Genomic DNA, 21603 nt, shown 5'->3' on the forward strand with positions numbered 1-21603 from the left:
GTATTCATTTAGTGAATAGAGTTTTAATTACAATCCCTTGTTCGACCCATTGAAGACAGAATCTGTCTTTTAATTACAATCCCTTGTTACAGGAAAACACCCATTGATTCCACTTATAAAGAAACCAATTGTGGGATGTGTGTTTGTTTGTTTTTGCGGCTGCACCAGGATGTCTGAATGGGTTGCCTACGTACCCTTGGAGAGGGATCAAGCCATTCGTAGTTCAAGATTTCCAATGGGTGAATGACCCCTTGGAGGGTATGGCTTTTTGGAATAGGAATAGTGTTTGGACGAATTTGGTTTGAGTGAACCAGGGATTCTATTTGTTTTGGATTTGTTTGGGGAGGCTATGATGTTTCCTGGTGTTTGGCGGAATTTGACTGATGAGGTCAGGGATTCGAATTAGATGAACCAGGGAGTCAGGATTTTTTGTTTGGACTTGCGGTTGCATCTAATGAGTCGCTAGATTGCCTACATACCCTGTAAAGGGATCAAACTGTTGTAGTTCGGAAGAATTGTATTTCTGGTGTTAGGAGAATTTTTGTGTCAACGGATGTACATATATATTTACTTTCGAGTCTATCGAATGTATTTCTTCTGCAGACGCCGGAATTTAATTTGGGCACTCGTTGTGTTGAATTTTTGTACTGGGTCGTATGAATAGGCTTTATATTGCCAACAAACAAACTTCGCCGGACCCGAACATCGGAATAAACTGTTTGGCAATGGGCCTCAACATTTGTGGATGGGCGAATTCAGCAAGCCCATAGGTTGGAGAACCGTTAATTTATATCCACACCCAATCTAAAGCCCAAATCTAAAACTCCAGGCCCAAACCACATAACTAAGAGAAAAGCTTCTAGCCACATAATCCCAGCTGATTTGATAAGACTGAGAGAAATCAGGCGTGATCATCAGAGTCTGAGTTAGCGGTCGAGTCGGAGATGACATCAGCTATTATAGTCCAAGACAGAGAATGGATTGGATCCTGTACCCCATTCTTGCATTCTGTCTCTTGCGTCTGCGATTAGGTAGCAGCTTCAATCCTTATATCATCCTAGCTCCGATTTCAGACTTTAATCAACCCTACCCAGATCTGCTGCTGCGGGTTCAGAACTGGTACGGACCTATTTCGGTTTTTCTGATTGCCAATTGCCTGGGCTTAGTTGTGATTCAGAGATGGAGCGTCTTCCTTCTTTTGCTTTTTTGCTTTGATTGAGAGATGAGCACGTAGCATTATGTTTCTTGGTCTGTGATTTGTATTCAACACCAATCTTGCTACACTTGTGTTTGTTGTGGCCACCATGCCATGCTTTGATTGTCACCACCATGCACCACCGCTTCACACATTCAATTATACTTGGCAACATAAACCATGTTTTTGTCTTCTTGCTTGTGACATAAAGCAAATTCAAGATTGAACCATCAAAGCCATGTTTTTGGCTTCTTGTTAGCATGATTCCAGAAACAAAAAAAACAATTAAGTTTATGTTTGCTCCTAGCTTGCATCCACCGTTTCAAAGAAACATATAATTAAACTTTGCCACCATTTGTCCTCTAGTTCATTACTTCTATTTGACCACTGTTTGCAATGCATACTTGAAGGCTCTATGTTTAAAGCCTTTTGTCTTCTTGCTGCATATGTAGACTTCATCTAGCCTTCCTAGAGATCACACACCCAAAACGAGATGACGGCCACTAAGTTTTATTTTAATTGTCACTAACGCATTTAGCTTGTCTCTTGGTATTTCTTGTTAATTAAATTAACAACTCAAAGCTTTTGTATGCGCAGACTTAGTTGACCGCCAAGCCCCGCTGCCAATTTCACAGAGGTAAGCATCGTAAAGAAATGGTAGCCTACAGTCCTTTCCTTCTGTCTCTTTTCTTTTATTTCTTTTTCTCTTATCTGCAGCTCTGCTTCTGAGTCTTTATTTCTTTTTGTTTGCAGGTTACAGAGAAAGATTAAAGATGGTTCTTTTTAAAGGGTGAGGCTTTGATAATTTCTCTTAGTTGTTTGGCTTTGTATAGCTTGTTTTTGGAAAGTGGTGGTGCAAGGCTTTTGCTATGGTGGAAGAAGGAAAACGAGGCAATGTGGGAAGCTTCTTGTGTGATGTGTATTGCTGAGATCGAAGGAAGAGAGTGGCATCTTGTGCAGATTTTAAGCTTTGGAACTTGGCCGTTCATGAACGACGTTATGTTCCATCATTGGAAACTGCAGCAGCCAAGCACGTTGAGACTCCTGCAGTTCATGAACGACCATATCAGTCTAAACGCAAGAGAAGTTTTCTCGGCCATTCTTGAACGACCATGGTTGTCTTCAAAAGGGTATTGGTTGTTCATGAACAACCCCTTTTGTTTGAAGCAAACCTGTTAATTCTCCGCCAAAGAAGACAAGAACAACATGATGCAACATATACCTGAACTTCTCCGTCCGAGCTGCTTTGATTTTGCTCTCTGTTTTGGCAGAGTCTTGGCTTCTTGCTTGCAGATTTTTCTTCTCTCCTCCTCTTCTCTTCACACCACTACCTTTATATAGTAGTGTACTTGCTGATCGGATAGCTACCAGCCTCCCCATACTTGTAATTTAAAATTTGAATGAGATGTGTTTATCTCCAACTATATTGCATGACAGTGTATCTATCTTTGACGTTTAAATTGGTCAAACTTTGACTAGCAATATATCTTCTTTGCTTGCCGTTTGAATTTATTCAAAGCCAACCAAAATCTTGAATGCAATTATCCACATTTGCTTGCCATTCAAATTTTAAGCTTATCAACAGATATGTATAAATGTATTTCTCTTTTTTTTTTTCCACAGCAGCTTGTAGGAATATCAATGTCGTAATGGGCTCCCACTTTTTTTGAATTAATTTTGAAAGACCATCACCATATAATTTCTGGACTCGTGATTTTTTCGGTTTCAACACTCGATCCCCGTTAAAGTGACGAGATCACACAAATATGCTGCAAACATGACTGCAAAGAAGGACGTCCCTACGAGAGGATGTAGCGCCACCCTACACGGAGGTAGGCATGGCGCCAATGCAAAAGAGAGTGGCACTCTGGCTTTTTAGGCCATGGCCCCAGCTAGGATGCGTGGGAGGCCCGTGAGTTCGTATGATACTTTGGCACATCCTCAATGTCAGAACCTATTCCTGAGAATATAGAGCTCTATGAAAATTACACTAGTGTACATGAGATGTGGGATAGAAACTCCATCATATTTAATGATGTAGCTGCGCATTTCGTTGTGCATGAGTTTGTTGAGTCCGATGATATCGAACCACGCTCCGTTGATGAATGAATGCCAATGTAGAGAGATTTGGCCTAAATGGAAAGATGCGATCCAGGTTAAGATGGATTCTCTAACGAAAAGGAAGGTTTTCAAGCCAGTGATGCCAACACCTCCTAACATAAAACCTATTGACTAATGGGTCTTCGTTAGAAAGCGTGATGAGAAAAAGAGATGGCAATCTCGCCCTATGGAGCAAGGCTTCTCACAAAATGCCCTGGAATCGACTACGATGAGACATATTCTCTCGTAATGGATGTCATTGCACTCCACTACCCTGTTAGTTTGGTAGTTTCCGAAAAACTAATTATGCAACTTACAAATGTAGTCACTACCAGGGGCGGATCCATTCACAGACTAGGACGGGCTCAAGATTTTGAAGCCAAAAAAAAAAATAGATGTATGCTTTTTTTTAGTTTTTTTTGGGGGGGGGGGGGGGGGGGGGGTGGTGGTGGTGTTGTCCAGACAAAGCCCAGTCTCTCCTAACTCCACTCATCGAGTCATCAATGAGGACTCTCACTCAGTCACTTTCTCGGTCTCTCCCACTTCCTAGTTCCTCCTCCTCTCGCCGCATGCGGCCTCAGCCGGCTCTCCCGACTATGGATCTACGGCCTATTCGAAGTTTCACCACCTAGACTTCGTCGTCTCCATCTCCGACTACACCAGGTACTCTTTCTTTTTCGCTCGCTATCTGATTCTGAATCTAGTTCCTCTTAATCAAACTGATTCGTTGCTGATTTGATTCAGTAAAATTGTGGATTTTGTTGAAATTAGGGCTCTAATTTATAGAGGATTGCCCGCGGTAGTCAAATTAGGTCTGTGAATATGTCAACTGGAGAATCTATCGTCTCTCACAGTCTCACTCTTTCCCACTTGGCCACTTCCTCCTCCTCTTGCCGCCTGTGGCTCAGCCGGTTCTCCCTTCTCCAATCTCCACTTCTCTCAGAGTCAGAGAGTCAGAGATCAACTGATGAACTGATCAAGGAGATGCTTTGTTTAATTTTGTAAGTTCAATTTTGTTTAATACTTTAATTGAATCAATCCAATTTGGGGCAATTTATAGGGTTAAGGATTGGCTGGATTGATGTGAAATTCAATTTCGTAGGTTGTATTGGATATTTAGATTGAAGCTTTCATGGATTAAAGAATGAAGGTTGCAGACTGAAAATGAGGAAATCAGGTAGGATGTGGGCTGATTCGGTGACTTGAAGATTTGCACCTTTTCTACTTCAAGATTCGCTGCTTTCTTGGGGTTTCTTTGTTTTAATTTCTTGTTCATATGTGCATCTATGTATGATCTTGTGCTGTTGTGCAGGATGGAAGTACTTCTGGACTCCATTATTAGAGTAGCTACAATCTAATGCTTATTGCTTTCCAAGGTACTTTTTTCTTTTCTTTTCATTGTCCATATAAAATTGTGGCTTATATTGTGGCTTTTGTTTTTGTTAAATTAGTTATTATGAAAAGTAGTTAATTCAAAGTTAATTTCTTAATTTATAGGTGTTAGAGACTTAGAGTAAAATGTCTCATGAGCCAAAACCGAAGCGATCAAAATTCATTGACACATGGTTTAAAAGAACACATGTTGAGTCTTCAAGTTCAAATGTGGTTTCTGAACCTTCCATATCCTCTCCAAATATTGATGTTGAACCTCAACCTTGCATTCCTGAACCACAAAATAATATCAACGCTCTTGAACGTGATCCTGGATTACGTTGTGCCATGTGGAAATATCCAGTGAATGAGCGTGATAGTATTCAAAAAACCTATGTTTTGTTGGGTCCATTTCAACTCGAGTTAGATTTTCCATTTACCGAACAAGGGAGTCAACAACGTAGATTTCAGTTTTATTGGTTCAAGTGGTATCCATGGCTTGAATATTCAATTGCTCTTGATAGGGCGTATTGCTTCTCTTGTTTTCTATTTGACACTAAAGTTTCTCACCATCCAGCATTCACCATTGATGGGTTTAAGGCTTGGAAGAGAGTTTCTGGTAATGATAATGTGTTGATGAAGCATGTAGGAGGCCTTAATTCTCCCCATCACGCTGCAATGCAAAAATGGGATTTAATAAGAAATCCTACCAAACAAATTGAAACAGTTTTTCAGTCAAAATCTGTGAAAGATATAGAGGACAAGCGATTAAGGCTTAAGGCTTCAATAGAAAGTGTAAGATTGCTAGCTAATCAAGGAGCTGCTTTTAGAGGCCATGATGAAACTGAAGACTCATTGAATGAGGGATATTTTAGAGAGGTCATAAAATCCTTTTCAAGAATGAGTGTAGAGGTTGAGAGAGTTGTTTTGGGAAATGCTCCCGGAAATGCCAAGTACATTAGTCCATCAATTCAAAAGCAACTTCTAAATATTCTTGGTAATAAAGTGAGGAACAAGATACGTGAAGAATTAGGAGATTCCAAATTTTGTATTCTTGTTGATGAGGCAGTAGATACATCTAGTAAGGAACAAATGGCCATTATTTTGAGGTTTGTTGATTGTCAAGGTATTATTTGAGAACGATTTTTTAAGATGTGAGTGTTCCTGACACTACTTCACAAACTCTTAAAGATGAGATTTCTAAAGTACTTACTATGTACAATCTTCAAGTGAGAAATATGCGTGGTCAAGAATATGATGGTGCTAGCAATATGAGAGGTATTTATAATGGGTTACAAGCATTGTTTCTTGAAGAGTGTCCTTATGCTTATTATGTGCATTGTTTTGATCACCGCTTGCAATTGACATTGAATGCTACAGCTAAAGGGGTACATGACATTTGACAATTTTTTTCAACTTTAAGTTTAATTGTGAATTTTGTTGATTCTTCTGCTAAGCGTCATTCTGCATTAAAAGCTGTGAGAAAGGAAGAAATTGCAGATTTGGTAGCTTGTGGCCAACTTCAAACAGGTACTGGTGCTAATCAAGTTTGTACTTTGCAACGAGTTGCTGCTACACGTTGGAGCTCACATTTTCTTTCAATTAAGAGTTTGATTGAATTGTTTAGTTCAACAAAAAAAAAACTCTTGATGATATGATTGAGCAAGCACCCTTGGAATTGCAAGGACAAGCTTTGTCTATTCTTAAAGCTATGAGGTCTTTTGATTTTGTGTTCTGCTTGCTTCTAATGCACAAATTGATGAAAATTACTGAAGTTCTTTGTCAGACATTGCAGCGAAAATCTCTTGACTTCGTACATGCTATGAAGTTTGTTGGACATACAAAATCATTTCTTCAAGAGATGAGAGAAGAAGGCTGCGATGACTTGGTAAGAAATGTAGAATCTTTTTGTGAAAAGCATGATATTGATATGCCTGATATGAATGTTCGTTATAAGGATGGTACAGGTCGTGGTTGCCAACAAAGAGGTTTTATTACAGTTGAGCATCATTACCATATAGATGTCTTCAATGCTTTAGTTGATTTTCAGTTGAGTGAGTTGAATAGAAGATTTCAGACCAAACATCTGAACTTCTTATACTTAGTTCAACCTTGGATCCTCATGATAACTTTAGGAATTTTAAAACTGAAGATGCATGCAATCTTGCAAAGAAGTTTTATCCTAAAGATTTTGTTGATAGTGAAATGTTTGCTCTAGAATTAGAGTGTGCATATTATGAGAAAGCTATGCGTAGTGATCCAAAGTTCCAGAATTTGGAATCCATTTCTGATTTGTGCAGAATGTTGGTTCAAACAAGGAATTCAGAATTTTTCCCTATGCTTTATAGATTGATTTGTCTAGTTTTGACTATTCCTGTTTCTACGGCGACCACTGAAAGAGCATTCTCAGCTATGAACATCATTAAGAGTAAACTTAGAAACAAGATGGAAGATGAGTTTCTTGGTGATTGTATGGTCCTTCACATTGAGAAGGAATATGCTGAATCTATTGACAATGAATTGGTGATCAAAGACTTTGAAGCATGTGGAACTCGTAGAGTTAGATTTAGTTAGTTTAGGCTCTTGTATTGCATTGCATGTTTATTTTGTTGTCGATTTTGTTTTTTAGTTTTGTATAGATATGCATTTGAGGGGTAAGGCTCACTACGTCCCCCCTGACTAGGTGTACCTTTTTTTAAAATTAATAAAATTCTCTCGCACCGTCGTGATTCTCCATAATATATATATATATATATATATATATATATATTTTGTTTAAGAAATCCATCCCGTCCAAGGTTCCAATCCTGGATCCGCCATTGGTCACTACGTATCTCTATGGGGATCTAGATACGGAACATACATGAAGGTTCTTGGTGAACTTTATTTATCTAAGTCAAGTGGCTTTAGACCACAGAGCGTGTTTGCAATAAGATTGAAATGCTCACTAAAGTGACTACTTGATTAGGAAGGGATATGCCCGCGCGTTTCCATAACAAGTTTCGGATTCTATCGCTGTTCATGTTGGACATGATCTTCATTAGAAGCCCTTAAAGAGTTAAGGGAAACCGCTGAACACTTGAAATCCTAATTTGAGATGAAGGATTTTGGGAGAACACAATTGTATCTCAATTTGGAACTTGAGCATCGTGTTAATAGATGCTTAAATATTTTGACAAGGTCAAGCCTTCAAGCACCCCCATTATCGTTCATAGTCTTGATCCTGAAAATGATCCTCTTCGTCTGAAGGATGATGACGAAGATGTGCTAGAGGCAGAAGTGTCTTACATGAGTACAATAGGCGCATTATTGTACTTACCCCAATGCACAAGACCGAACATCTCATATGTTGTGAACTTGTTAGCCAGGTATAGCTGTGCACCAACGCAACGCCATTGGATTGGTGGAAAAAGATATCTTTCAGTACTTGAGATGTACGATTGATATGGGCTTGTTCTATCCCTACAGAGAGATGATGGATTCGGACCCATCACACACCAGGAACGCTGCCAACACTGGCTTGCGTCCACTATCCCCATCCCAAAATGACATGTTTTTTGGAAGGTTTTGCTGATGTTGGATATCTCTCTGATCCATACAAAGGTCATTTCCAAACTGGTTAAGTGTTCACCATGGGTAAAGACCGTGATATCTTAGAAGTCTACAGAACAGACCCTAGTCGCTATATCTTTAAACTATGCAGAGATTATTGCTCTTCACGAAGTAGTTCGTGAATGTTATGGATTGGATCCATAATTACGCATGTTCGAACAATTGTGGTTTGAAGTCTACCATGGATGAGCCTACGAGCATTTAGGATAATGTTTTTCGTTTTGAACAAATGAAGCAAGAGTACATCAAAAGCGACAACACCAAGCATAATCAATAACAACAGACTCTCCTCAAGATCAAAGTGAACTAGGTTCGATCTGAGAACAGTATGGCAGACTTGCTCACTAAGTCATTGCCTAAATTCCACTTTCGAGAAACATGTTGGTAGCATCGTTTGCGGAAGTTATCCGAACTCCAATGACCGTAGTCATCAGGGGGAGTTGCAGACATCATGGGGAGATGTCTACATGTATGGTCTCGAAACGTGAAGAGTGTGTTGTACTCTTTTTCCCCTTCGACCAAGGTTATTTTTGTCCCACTGGGTTTTTGTTACTCGGCAAGGTTTTTAGCGAGGCAACGAGATAATCACCACGTTTGGGCGACACAAGGAGGAGTGTTCAAGTAAATCTCTATTTGTGTGTCTGGCCCAAACCCTAAGTTACTTGACCTAGTGGTAATATGGTTTAACTAGAAGGATCTAGATATTTCTATTCAATTCATGTATGATTGCATTTCCTTGTATGATTCGGATTCTATGCATTGTAATCCTCTATTTAAAGAGACCCCTATTATCAATGAGAATACACAGCAATTCTCTCTCAAATATCGTTTCCCTAAAACACATATATCATTATTCACAACATAAAGAATGGTAGATTGCCATATATATATATATATATATATATATATATATCCTATCTAGAGCGAGGCCTCGCTCTGAAATTAAAGTGCGAGGTTGGAGTTTAGAGTCACTTTTCGATCGCATATCCACATCTCAACCGTTCAGTTTTTAGGTACTAATGTATAGATCATCTCTGCAACATTTCAGCTAAATTGATAGTTGTTAAAGCATTGATAACTGCCTTAAAGCTAGTACGGTTCAGGTTTGACAGATTCAGTTCGTCCATTGATTTAAGCGAGTTAGATACCTTAAAGATCATCAATTTGACTGAAATTTTGCAGAGATGATCTATACATTACTACCTAAAAACTGAACGGTCGAGATGTGGATATGCGACCGAAAAGTGACCATAAACTCCAACCTCGCACTTTAATTTCAGAGCGAGACCTCGCTTTGGATAGGATCTGTATATATATATATATATATATATATATATATATATATATATATATATATATATATATATATATATATATATATACACTTCTTTTGTCATCCATTGCTTTTAAAGAAGAAGAAAAAAGGAAAATGCTTGAGACACCAAATATTTATACCAAAATTGAGTACCAAATGATGTGGCATACACCACTTCATCAATATCATTCCATAAATTTCAATGACATGGATTTATTTATTTTCAATTTAAAAATAGAATGTTTTTGAGAAAATATTTTGTATATTATGAAAACCCTAATGTTTTACAAAAATCAAAGCAATTACAAATAGAATTACACTACTTCTCGTGAAGAGCAACCAATATTATTCATTAGCTTCATCTTGCTCAAATGGGGAAAAGGATGAAGAATAAAATGGACAGGCAGCAGACCATTGATTCTTATCCAATTCTTTATTTAAAGTCTATTATCCATCAGCATTTTCAATTTACGGAGAAGCTATCATCCCTGCTTAGTTCTATTTATCCAATGACGACCGGAATAAGCCCTGGTTTCAAGGCCTCAACAACCTTGCAAAAGCTTTAGGTAAGAAAGACATTAAGAAAGCTCGCAGAGATCGATTCAAAACTCAAACATCATGTAACGCCCCAAGCTGCACCTCACCAGCTTAAGCACGTCACAGTGCAGCGAGTCTCTAAAACATAAACCGAACGCTCGATTTACATTCTAGAGAACCGCTAGGCATTTTGTTTGAAAACTTTTCGTATAAACACAGCGGAAGCTACAAATATTTTTGAGGTGAAAATCCTTGAGTTGCTAAAATTTATTTCATTCGTCTAGAACTTGAAATGAATTCTCACACACGAGGTACGAACTTCAAGGAAATGAGAACTCAACCAAAATTGACACAAGGCTAACTATCAACAAGTCTTGGAATACGAAGTTCGAGAAATAGAATTTAGAACAGGGTCTAAACGACAAAATTTACCGAACTTGTTCCGCACACCTAGCTCCGTCCACTATTGTCCCGTCACCAGTGCACAGTACCTGCATCCACACTGTTGTAGGGGTGAGCTTTCGTCCTCGCTGCTCTTACAGGAACTCTACCACGACTAGGTTTGAAACCACTAAATAGATATTTGGGATCTCAGTATGAAAACATGCTTAAACCAAATATTTTAAAAGAACGACAAACTTTATAAAAATGTTTTTTGACTCGAAAATCGATGCATGATACTAAATTGAATACGCGCGTTGAATCTTACCAGATGGCCGGTCCCATAGACCCACTACACGACCTTACCTCAATTTACTTTATCACTAGGTAAGCGTAGCGAGAGCGTCCACTACCTAGCTACACACACGTACCGGGCCTGTCATTACGATCGGAATACCCGGACGACCGGTATAACTAACCTTTCGGAGGTTTTGGGGATCGAACCCAAGAAAGTCAGAGCCACCCTTCGCTCTCAAGCCATCACACATTTTCTCACGGATTGGTTAGTATGCATTGCATTTTAACTTAACCAAACCGTACCACTTAACATGCATCATTTTAATAACAATAGATAGGAAAACTACAAACCGAGAAGAGTCCTGAATCCCCTACCTGGATTCCAATGCTTTCTCTCACGTACTCTGAGAGTCACGAACCTTCCGTTCCTCAGGTAACTGGAGTCCTGAGTTCCGACATTTCGATAGTTAATATCTTTTGAACAATTATATTAAATCTCGACAACTTTTCCTGGTTTGACCAGGAGTTGACTAGTTTGACCAACCGTAATAGGTTGGATAATTAGCCCAAATTACCAAACATTTTACTTGAAATTACGATATCGACCAATTACGACTATGTCGAAGTAAATCAAGCAACGACTTAATTTCAAACATATTAGGTGTACCCGAAATTTACTAAGGCCACCCAATATGCTATTTTCCTTTCTTTACTTACTAACATTTCACACAAGGTGTGCCCAAAACTACTAAGGGCACCCAACCCTAACTTTTCTCCTTAACTGAAAATATAATCTCTTCCAATTCAAATCAACATAATCATTTCAATACTAACTGTGATGGGAACCCTTGCAAAACGTCGACCGACTACATTCACCATTTTCAAAACACAGTCACCGTAAGCAACCCTTTCCAAACTCATTCACCATTACAATTGACATAGCCCACAGTAGACATCAACTCAAATAATCAAAATTATAGACAACATAACCAATTCGATAACAGAGCCTTCAACTTCATCATATCAAACCAAGCTCAGTAGCATAATTTCTGATCACCAACACAAGAATCTAGTTCGAGATTATACCTTCGAAATAGGAAATCCCTTGAACCAACCCAAACTCAGCTTCCCGAGCTCACTGTCGAAATTGGGTTGGTGATGAACTGAGGGTGTCGACATGATCTACCTAGCCAGCTGTCAAATACCTTGTCTACAGTTGCATTCGAGGCCGGAACAAGCCAAGGAAAGCCGAGAAAGTCGCCGGCATCAAGGGACCGCGACGGACCCGAGACGAACCCAGAATGCAAACCATCAAAACTCAATCCAATTTGAAAAATAATTACATAAATGTGTAGAGAATGACGAGGAGGTGAGGTTTCATACCACATGCAGCCCAAACGGTGGTCGGAATTCACTGAACCCACCGGAAAAGTTTCAATGTTCTCACCGTCGATTCTCCCTCCACAGCCGACGATTGAGCGAAGAGTGACCGGAAAAGTGACTGGCAACGACCAGAGGAAGAGATCGGTGGTCGTACGCCAGCCGGATGTGGCCTGACGGTGGAGCGCCGGCTGGATCACAGCGTCGGGTCGTCGAGCTACAGAAACGGGTCGAGAACGCTAGGTTCTTCTCGATACTTCTCCATCGCTGATCTGATCTAAGGCTATTTATAGCCAAAATCCAAAGTAAATCTGAGGGCTGAGATTAAGCAGTGGAGAATTGGATGGCCCAGATTGCTCCACGTTATTTTCTATTTTCCTTTAATAATTTATGTAGTCCAAAATTTCCGAAAATCATAACATATAGCTCGGATGTCCGAAAATTTCCACGAACTTGTCGTGACGTGTACTTTATTATCCAATTCTTAAATTAAGGATTACACCTTGTGAAAATTTCCAAAAATATTCTCAAGCACTTTAATCATTACCGAGATCGTAAATTAATTTCCAACGATCTCAACTTAACTCGACAAATTTTTCTGGGGCTCACACATCAAAGACCCAATTATAATCTTTCATGTGGGAATTGCTTTTTTTCTAATATATATTTTGATCTGGGTATCAAGGTTGCAGAGAGCCAGATTGCTAGAACAACTGCATCTATTCCCTTTCTAAATTAATTCTATATTTTGTTTAATTGTGACTTTTATTTAATATAAGTTTTCTTAATTCTTAAAAAAAAACATGAAATTTATTTTATATCCAACAAGGAAATCCATATCAACAGAAATTCCAAAGAAACTGATGATATGGCATGTGCCATGTCATTTGGTAAGTAATTTTGGTACAAAGTTTTGGGATCTCTACCACTACTCCAAAAAGGGGGCGGATCCGTGGCATCATAAATTATAGTTAAAATTATACTTCAATTACCAACCATTAGATTAAAAGACTATCAATGGATGAGATTAGTCATACAGAATAATATATCATTACCTATTATTTTAATTTCTTTTTAATTAATTAATCAAATCTATTTATTATGATTTAATAAAAATCAATAATTTCTATTCTTATTTGGAATACAATTAAGGAATCAAATCTTTCAATTGTTTTCCTATTGAAACTCATCAAAAAAGAAAAAGAAATCGATCAGATGAGGCCTTTGATGAACTAAATGAACATGAAAGAATTTTACACAACGTCAACTAGATATCATGAGACCTGATGTTTATCATCAACAAATGGCATGAACTGTACAATATTTAGAGCAAACAGAAGAAAAAAAAAAATTAAGGGTAACCTATTGGAAATATGCAATGAAAATATGATGACTCTTGATTTTGCTGTGTCATCTTGATGAAGAAAAGGTGAGAAAGAGCTAGAGAATTCAATCAGTTTTCATCATGCTTCGTCAAACGCCTCATCAGTTCTTTTTTGAGCAGTAGATGAGTTTCAATAGGAAAACAATTGAAAGATTTGATTCCTTAATTGTATTCCAAATCAGAATAGCAATTATTGATTTTGATTAAGTCATAATAAATAGATTTGATTAATTAATTAAAAAGAAAAGAAAACAAAACAAAAATAATAGGTAATGATATATTCTTTATGACTAATCTCATCCATTGATAATCTTTTAATCTAATGATTGGTAATTGAAGTATAATTTTAACTATAATTTGTGATGCCATGGATCCGCCCCCCTCAAAAAATTAACCTACAAAAAACATCATAAGAACTTGTAAAATTTAAACAAATACTACTAAATCAATTTATTAGAATCAATCAGAGTCAATATAGAATTTAAACAATCCGTTGATTAAGTAAATTCATAGATTATAAAAAATCGAACAAAATCTTTTAAAATCTGAATTGAATACACTCCCTAAATTTCTAATTCTCAAAAAAAAAAAGAAAAAAAAAAAAAAAAAAAAAAAGAGGAGGAGACAAATACGAGTACCGAGCAACAAACTTGATACAGCCCAAAAGTACAAACACAGCTCACATGTCTTCTGGAAGAAAGCCCAAATGTAGTATGGTCCGTTACAATAAAGTTGATTAAGTTTCTCTTTAGTAACTACCCACAAATGTATGACATGTTGAACTTGTATAATTGGGAAGCCCGAGTGCGCACACAGTTTTATCACAGTTTGACTTGAAAACTCAAATTGACATTTTGGCATCCTAATTTCAAAGCAGATTCATAATTTATCATTTCCCAATTGACCATAAAAACTGAAAGCAAAATTCATAAAGCCAATCAGTTTTGTTCTTTCACCTCATCTTGAAGTTGACCATGTTCCCAACCACAAAACGTTGACCTACCTTTCAAGACAGAAAGTCTTGCATTTCCACTACCAGACTTCTGAAAGATTGTTAGTTGAGACTTGAGATTGTCCAGTTCTGGACAAACTTAACTACCATTCTATATCTCCACCTTCTAGCTTCTACGTAGTTTATTTATGTTTTCTTGGTTTCCAACGTGGTATAGCTTGGACCACCTTCCTCATGTTCAAGCTAGTTTTTTTGCTTCACCCAATTTTGTTGGTACACAGTGTGTGCATTAGCCACATTGACTAGTATGTTATTAGTAGATGTGCTGGTTAATAAGTTAGCGTTCATCTCAATGAGTAGCCAGTCTTTCAACCAAGCAACAACCTTTCTAGCTTCCAGTTTCTAATTGATGAGATCTCAGTGAAGTTCTGGAAAAGATTGTTGGCATTGGCATTCATCCCTTCTGAGATCGATCTTCTCAAACTCTACCGTTTCGCCATGGATTCTGCAGAAGCAGGAATTCAACTCAGAAATGAACTCAAGGTGTTTTGAGGTAATGCAGATTGCAGAATGCCTTCGATTTTAAATTTTCTTTTGTCTTTTCTTATGATTTTTCTGCCATCATCGATCTCATGCCACTCGAGTTAACACTAATGAACTTCGAACGTTGGGGCTATAACTCGAATCTTAAATCGTCTGTTACTTTGTATTTAGGAACCCACATTGATGCATCTTCCATTTATTTCAAAGGAGTTTATAAACTGATATAGTGAAATATTTCAACCCGTTGTTTCAAAAGAAAATATTAGCAAATTCTTTCTTGTAGAAGCCTAGCCTATTCTAATCCTCAATTTTCATAATGCAGGGCACAAACATAAACAGTGGAGGCATTTCAGAGCTGTAAGTATGTTTCCCACATTAGATGGACTGGAATTTCCAAGGAAGCTTCTTCAATCGACCAATTCTCAATCCTATAATTTAACTACGAGCATTGTTGGTTCAAGCGATGTAAGGCATTGTATATATTTGTGAAATTTCTTGATTCTTGATGCAATAATTTCTGAATTTTCAAAATTTTCTAATTCAGTGTTGTAAAAATTGCTTCGAATACTTACAGGATGATCTGATAGATTGGTACGTCACGCTTACTTTTCTAACGCGTTTGCTTGTCTACGTTACAATTTTAAGTAAGTAATTAATTACTTTCAATCTTCGATCTAATTCCTTAACATGTTTTCGCTATAAACGTTTCATGTTTCATGTTATGTTACTAGACAATGAAATAAGATGTATTATTTCGTAGGTCTTATTTCACTCTCTATTAAGATGACCAATCTAACAAAGTAACTAACACTAATCAATTTTGTAATGCTTTGAACGGTTATAGTCCTATTTTCTTATCATACAAATATTGTACCAAAAAGATTCAAACTTAAATCATAAATATCTTTACTAGATAGTAAAATAATTAAGACGTGTATTTAGGCATGACCCATTTACTAAACGATATTTGTCACAGCCATATATTGAAGACACAAGCCTAACTTTGACCAATTTTCAAGCAAAAGTCATTTATAATGTAGTCACTGTTATTAGAAGTTAGAACATGTTTCTTACACCTTATTTGCGGCCCTAACGAGAAATTGAATAACATCCGAAAAGAATAAAAACAATAATAAATTTGTAATGCTTTGAACGTTAGAGCAACTCCAACAGCTTCTCTATAATTTCTGTATGATATGGAAGTAAAATTCAAAACTTTAGCATCTTTTTCTTCTCCAATTCCAACAGATTCTCTATTTTACAGCAACTTCTAAAATCTCCATATTCTTCCTTAAATTTTAGAGATTGCTGTAAATATAGAGAATTTGGTTTTCTATTTCCTCACTTTCTCTAAAATAGAGATAATTATAGGGAATCTGTTGGAGCAAAAGAGGCTCATTTTTTCCTAAAGTAGAGAAAAATTAAAACATGGGGAAGCTGTTGGAGTTGCCCTATTTTGTCATATTTTTTTTATCATATTAAAATTAGTCAAAGATAAAAGTCTTGCTTGCAATTTTCTCTTGAAGCTTTATATTCTATCGGATAAGTTCATGTCTACAACTAACTTTTTCTTTGACCATTTATGCAGCGTTGCTTGTAGTTGTTGTATACATGATAATGAAGTACATAAGCGATTATGAAGACTTGAGGAGCAGCACAGAGGATGTTTTCGATTACACTGAAAGCAGCCCAGTATTACCGCCGGCCAAGTCAATCCCGGTAACATACGGGACTTGTGATCACTGGGATATCGAATCCGGAAATTGCAGCATCACTAGCTCGTCCGAGGAGTTATACGATGGGAAAATATGTGTGATCTGCTACACTGACCCAAGGAATTGTTTCTTAGTTCCTTGTGGTCACTGCGCTACATGTTATGATTGTGCACAAAGGTATGTGGTATTGAATTCATTATTCAACATACGCTTTTTCTTTTTGTGCATGATGAAATTTGCTGACCTTTATCTTTAATTATGTTGCAGGATCTTTGAAGGGGAAAATAGGACATGTCCAATATGCAGAAGATTGATTAGGAAAGTAAGAAAGTTGTGCGTTGAATCCTAAACCTCCACTTTGTCTCTTTTCTTCTCACATCTTGTATTCTTGGGCAGGAAGTAATTATTTAGATGGCCATTTTTGTTCCTTTATTGGATTGGGCAATTAAGGATCAATACATTCGACTATTTGTGATTTTTTTTATATTATTATACTAGACAGTAATTGAATCTTTGTTAAGGTGAAGATGAAATTGTATTAATGAATTATACGATTACAATCATACTATAGGGCATCCAGAACACACTCTGGAGCTTGAGGAAACCATTCCATATGAATGTCAGAATCAGAATCAAAATTAAATCCTGCTAGTCTATGAGCAACATGATTAGCGGTCCTATAAGTATGATGAACACCTATAAAAAGCAAATCACCTAGCAAATCTTTAATTTCTTCAACAATGATTCCCAAAGTAGAGAAGTCATGATCCTCTGCTGTCACAGCCTTCACAGCCTCTAAGCTGCTCATTAGAGCAACATTAGACACACCAAGTGCCTGAATAAGTTCCAACCCAGATTTAATAGCAAGCAGCTCAGCATGGAAGGCAGAGGACACATTAGGCACTCTATAAGCAAAGCCTGCAATGAACTCACCCTTCTCATTACGCAGAATACCGCCAATGCCTCCATATTGTAGTGAAGAAACATAAGCACCATCAACATTCATGCACAATAAGCCACTCATGGGAGGGGACCAATGTACTCTAGCTTTCGTCCTCCTATCGGTTACCATAATCATACCCCTATTAACTTGAAGAAACTCTTCATACCAACATTACACCAATTTTGTTATTAGACAACGGCAGAAAACCGTTGTGTGATTTGAAGACTAACCGTTGTAGAGTGAGCCGTTGTCTGATGAAAAATTAGACAACGGTGGAACACAGTTGTGTGATAAACACTCAGACAATAGGTATGTGTTATAACTGTTGTGTGATAGCTCGGCAGATGCCAAGCGCGCAGCTGCGCAGCAGTTGAGGGGCGTCTTCAGACAACAGTGCCAGTTTGCAACCGTTCTATGTTAATCATATCAGACAACATTTTTTTATTTTGTCTGTTGTTTGATTGCTCTTCAAACTTCAGTTCTTAAACTATATCTGTTGTGTGATTAACTTTAGGACAACAGAGTTCAATTGCTTCTGTTGTGTGATTAACTTGTAGGACAACAGAGTTCAATTAATTCTGTTGTGTGATTAGGTTTTAAGACAACATAGTTCAATTAATTCTGTTGTCTGAGTATTAATCAGAAGACACTGATTCGTTAAAAACCGATTGTGATATATTGATTACAATGTCTTTTTCTCCCATTTTTGGTCATTCAGACAACAGGCATTGATCATTAGGTTTGGTTTGTTGTGTGATCATTTGAACATTCCATTCCTGAATTAGATTGTGCATTCATTTGGTCTATTTATGAAATGAACAGTACTCTATCAAATACAAACATTGCAAACCATCAAATGATTCATATAACCATTACTTTAAACTTCAAAAGCAAAAGGGATGCATTTCCCAATCATTGAAACCAACATTTTACACAAGAAAAACATTCTAGTGCATGCCCATCTACTTGGGACATCAAAAAGCTGATACACATATATATTGTTTCAAAACATGCCACATATGGTGCATGACAATGTACCAGCAGACAAGCACAAAGAAAGATGCTTTCCTTCACAAAAATGGACTAGCAACAAGTGCGCTACTTCATGGCTCATGCACATATGTGTTGACAACAAACTTCCCCCACTCATTTCGCACTTGATCAGTATCCGCTTGGGTGTATTGGCTGCTACCACTCATTTCGATGGAGCATTTCTTTAGCTTTATAATATGCTAAATCATGGATCTACAAAATAAGAAAGCATTACTAGGGAAAGTTATATCAACATAGAGTAATTGCTTAGAACAAAATAATAGTCATAGTCGTCATACCTTTTCAACTTTAACTACCATATCATACTCATGGTTATTCCCCATGCTTAAAGTAGTAGACTGTACCAAACAGAACATGTTAGGACTTCAGCATTTATCCTTTATAGGGAAATTTGATAGATTATGGAATGCAAAGTAAAAATTGTAATTCACTACCTCATTCTAAATTTCCAGCAAGATACAAAGGGAATTGATTTTTTTGAGAGGGGCATATTTTAACACAAATAGATAGAGTAATCAACCAAACTGAAAAGGCAAAACAGTACAGCAAAAAAAAACCAACTCTAGACAACAAATACAATATTATAACTAAAAAGAACAAACAGAGGTATGGAGGCTAAAGAAGCTCATATTAACAAAACCTTTCCAGTTAGAAGCTCAATATCCCTATTTTAACAAAATGAATAAGGGAAAATAGAATCAAAGAAGTTTTAGACGGCACATGAGAAATATCTATATCTCTAACACAAGTCATGACCAACTCTTGAATGCAAAGAAAGAAGAATACCGCATTGCTGTGATAATATACTGCAGGACAATCATCAGGTCCCCACCCATCCTGAATAACCATTCGTGTAGCTATCTGTTGCAAATTGAGTAAAAGAGTGAAGGGAATTAGAGAAAAGTGAAGGGAATTAGAGAAATGATTATGCATTGCATATCCTCTAAGATTATTTTTTGCTTTACATTAATACCCTTGAAAAACAAAAAGCATAGAATGAAATCAACCTCCTGTGCTTGCATTAAGGTGCATGTTCAGAGAAAGAACAGTTAAGAAAACTAGGTTTTGCTATTTATGAATCATGAGGTTCATACCTTTGACTTATGTCGATTAGCAGCAAAAAATTGGGAAACTTTGCTTGCACTCAATGAACTTGCATGAGCCTGGTTAGCGCCTTCAGCATTTACAAGGTCATCATCAAAATCATCATACGATTCAGCTTCCTGTTCAATTCTAAGTTGGTTGAATTAGTTCGCACAATGGAGGAAATGAGTTAAATTACAAAGTATAAGAGTAAAGTCAAACCCATTGAATGGTTTCAGATGTTTCTGGGGTCTATCAGTTCTTGGAGTGATGGAATTGAAAATACCCTTCTGCTTCAATTTGTCCTCGAGGGCATAGCTCTTACTTTCAACATTTTCATGCTCTGTAAATCAAATTCATCATTCTGCCACATAGTAAGAGGTCTACATCAGAACCAAAGATATCACAACTAACGAGCTTTGTGAATATTAAAATAGTTACTACATTTCTGCTACCATGATTTCAAAACAGCAGAAGAGACGACAATTATGCTCCAGTGCCTCAATTGTGGCAGTTGGTTCAGGGTCTTGTAAATATCTCGAAGAGCTACGACTGATAAGGCAGCAATATATAAAATCAATGATCTGACTATATGGTAGCCTTCGGTATATTACAAAATAATTGTTAAAAAACTTGCACTTTTTTCAGTCACCTGGAACTTTCATCAAACAGGTGGTGTGCATGACTTCCTTGGCTTGATAATGGAAATGAATTTCTTTGAAAGTGGTAAAAACCGACAACCTGGATTATTAGACAATAACCACTACATCTCTTTTAGCGTCCCATTTACTAATGCACCAATCATTCCTCCAATCATCATTGTTAAACCAAAAATTGAGTACTAAAACGATCACAAGAAAGTCCATCAAATGCAAAAGAACAAAAGAAACAAAAAATCTGAAAATTCTAGTACTTACTGCTGCAACAGTAAGGCCCAAGTCTTCCACAAATCTTGATCTAGCAGATGATGAGTATCCTATCTACAAACTAAATTTATAGCGCTTTAGGACCAATGCATAAACAAAGAAGTAATGTACACTATTGTATCTCCTTTCTTTGTGTATGGCACATTTAACCTAGACCAACAACTTGATGCAGCAGAACATACTTATCAGTACACTAACTCTCCTTTCATCCTAAAATATGGTAATATTTGGCAGAAAAATGTAGAATTTGAAATGTGAATGAGAATGACTTACAGCACATCCATAGCTGAAGGAACCACAGAGAGCGACCAATGTGCTCAGAACCACAACACTTGAAGCTCTATTGATATTGGATTTTGACCCTGATAGAGCTAGTAGCCCCTCTTCCGTGGCTTCTCTGTGCATCAGAAGGAGATGAGTAAGAAGAGTGGGAGTGCAATATTGTTTTATAACGAGAGAATATGAAATCCATCTCATTGTAGATAATATCCATATTATACTATGAACCTGTTTGTTTAGAGACTAGATCTATAGTCTCCATATAAGACAACTACAGACACATAATTCCACATTCTGAAACCCAAAAATTCCAACTAAAACGTTTAAGACAACTACAAACACATAATTATAAAACGAAATTACTAAACACAGAGCGAGCTCTAGAAAATTAAAAGAGATAGTTAAACACAACAAAGAAAGCATGAAAATGAATCCACTAGCCTGAGGAAAGGGCGTTTAAGCCATTGTCTCCGTCATCCTCAACTGCTTTCTGTAATCATAGGCAAAATTCATAGCATTCATTCAATAATATGTCTC

General features: G+C 37.1%; 3 protein-coding genes and 4 long non-coding RNA genes across 9 annotated transcripts in view; 4 read left to right on the plus strand and 3 right to left on the minus strand.

The window, feature by feature from the left end:
* Nucleotides 1-910: 910 nt before the first annotated feature.
* On the plus strand, nt 911-2718 carry LOC112189369. The gene is made up of 3 exons (XR_002931858.2): nt 911-1119; nt 1793-1832; nt 1949-2718. It is a non-coding gene; the product is annotated as an uncharacterized LOC112189369 (long non-coding RNA).
* Nucleotides 2719-4328: 1610 nt separating this feature from the next.
* On the plus strand, nt 4329-5079 carry LOC121051581. Its single transcript, XR_005806134.1, has 3 exons — nt 4329-4472; nt 4608-4671; nt 4793-5079. It is a non-coding gene; the product is annotated as an uncharacterized LOC121051581 (long non-coding RNA).
* Nucleotides 5080-6871: 1792 nt separating this feature from the next.
* LOC112183839 (zinc finger protein 862-like) lies at nt 6872-7240 on the plus strand. The gene has a single exon (XM_024322164.2). It carries the CDS (start codon nt 6872-6874, stop codon nt 7238-7240), a length of 369 nt encoding a protein of 122 aa, XP_024177932.2.
* A 7387-nt stretch (nt 7241-14627) lies between these two features.
* On the plus strand, nt 14628-17308 carry LOC112188475 (E3 ubiquitin-protein ligase APD2). 2 transcript variants are annotated; one of them, XM_024327594.2, is made up of 5 exons: nt 14628-15077; nt 15390-15532; nt 15612-15711; nt 16656-16959; nt 17050-17308. In XM_024327594.2, the coding sequence occupies exons 2-5, from the start codon at nt 15431-15433 to the stop codon at nt 17129-17131; spliced, it is 588 nt and encodes a 195-aa protein (XP_024183362.1). In that variant the 5' UTR covers nt 14628-15077; nt 15390-15430; the 3' UTR covers nt 17132-17308. The 2 variants fall into 2 exon arrangements, with proteins under 2 accessions (XP_024183362.1, XP_024183364.1); XM_024327596.2 differs by having other exon boundaries at nt 14646-15077; nt 15642-15711.
* A 39-nt stretch (nt 17309-17347) lies between these two features.
* LOC112183840 lies at nt 17348-17806 on the minus strand. The gene has a single exon (XM_024322165.1). The coding sequence runs from the start codon at nt 17804-17806 to the stop codon at nt 17348-17350; it is 459 nt and encodes a 152-aa protein (XP_024177933.1).
* An 832-nt stretch (nt 17807-18638) lies between these two features.
* LOC112190094 lies at nt 18639-21187 on the minus strand. 2 transcript variants are annotated; one of them, XR_002932237.2, is made up of 9 exons: nt 21061-21187; nt 20779-20848; nt 20514-20668; nt 20317-20413; nt 20084-20225; nt 19873-20001; nt 19565-19639; nt 19057-19116; nt 18639-18970 (listed from the first exon to the last, which is right to left on the minus strand). It is a non-coding gene; the product is annotated as an uncharacterized LOC112190094 (long non-coding RNA). The 2 variants fall into 2 exon arrangements; XR_005806933.1 differs by lacking the exons at nt 20779-20848; nt 21061-21187 and having other exon boundaries at nt 20514-20765.
* A 320-nt stretch (nt 21188-21507) lies between these two features.
* The window catches only part of LOC121051788, a 1397-nt gene continuing 1301 nt past the window's right edge, over nt 21508-21603 (minus strand). The window contains exon 4 of the long non-coding RNA XR_005806934.1: nt 21508-21556. This is a non-coding gene — a long non-coding RNA (uncharacterized LOC121051788). The remainder of the gene's footprint in view (nt 21557-21603) is intronic.

This window comes from Rosa chinensis, chromosome 2 (assembly GCF_002994745.2).
Source record: "Rosa chinensis cultivar Old Blush chromosome 2, RchiOBHm-V2, whole genome shotgun sequence".
NCBI lineage: Eukaryota > Viridiplantae > Streptophyta > Magnoliopsida > Rosales > Rosaceae > Rosa > Rosa chinensis.

Bases quoted from the DNA above. Each gene is read 5' to 3' on its own strand.
- LOC112183839 (XM_024322164.2), top strand. From the start codon at position 6,872: ATGTTTGCTCTAGAATTAGAGTGTGCATATTATGAGAAAGCTATGCGT.
- LOC112188475 (XM_024327594.2), top strand. From the start codon at position 15,431: ATGTTTCCCACATTAGATGGACTGGAATTTCCAAGGAAGCTTCTTCAA. The intron at 15,533-15,611 runs GTAAGGCATTGT...TTTCTAATTCAG, and splicing joins GCATTGTTGGTTCAAGCGAT to TGTTGTAAAAATTGCTTCGA. The intron at 15,712-16,655 runs GTAAGTAATTAA...CCATTTATGCAG, and splicing joins TGTCTACGTTACAATTTTAA to CGTTGCTTGTAGTTGTTGTA.
- LOC112183840 (XM_024322165.1), bottom strand. From the start codon at position 17,806: ATGAGTGGCTTATTGTGCATGAATGTTGATGGTGCTTATGTTTCTTCA.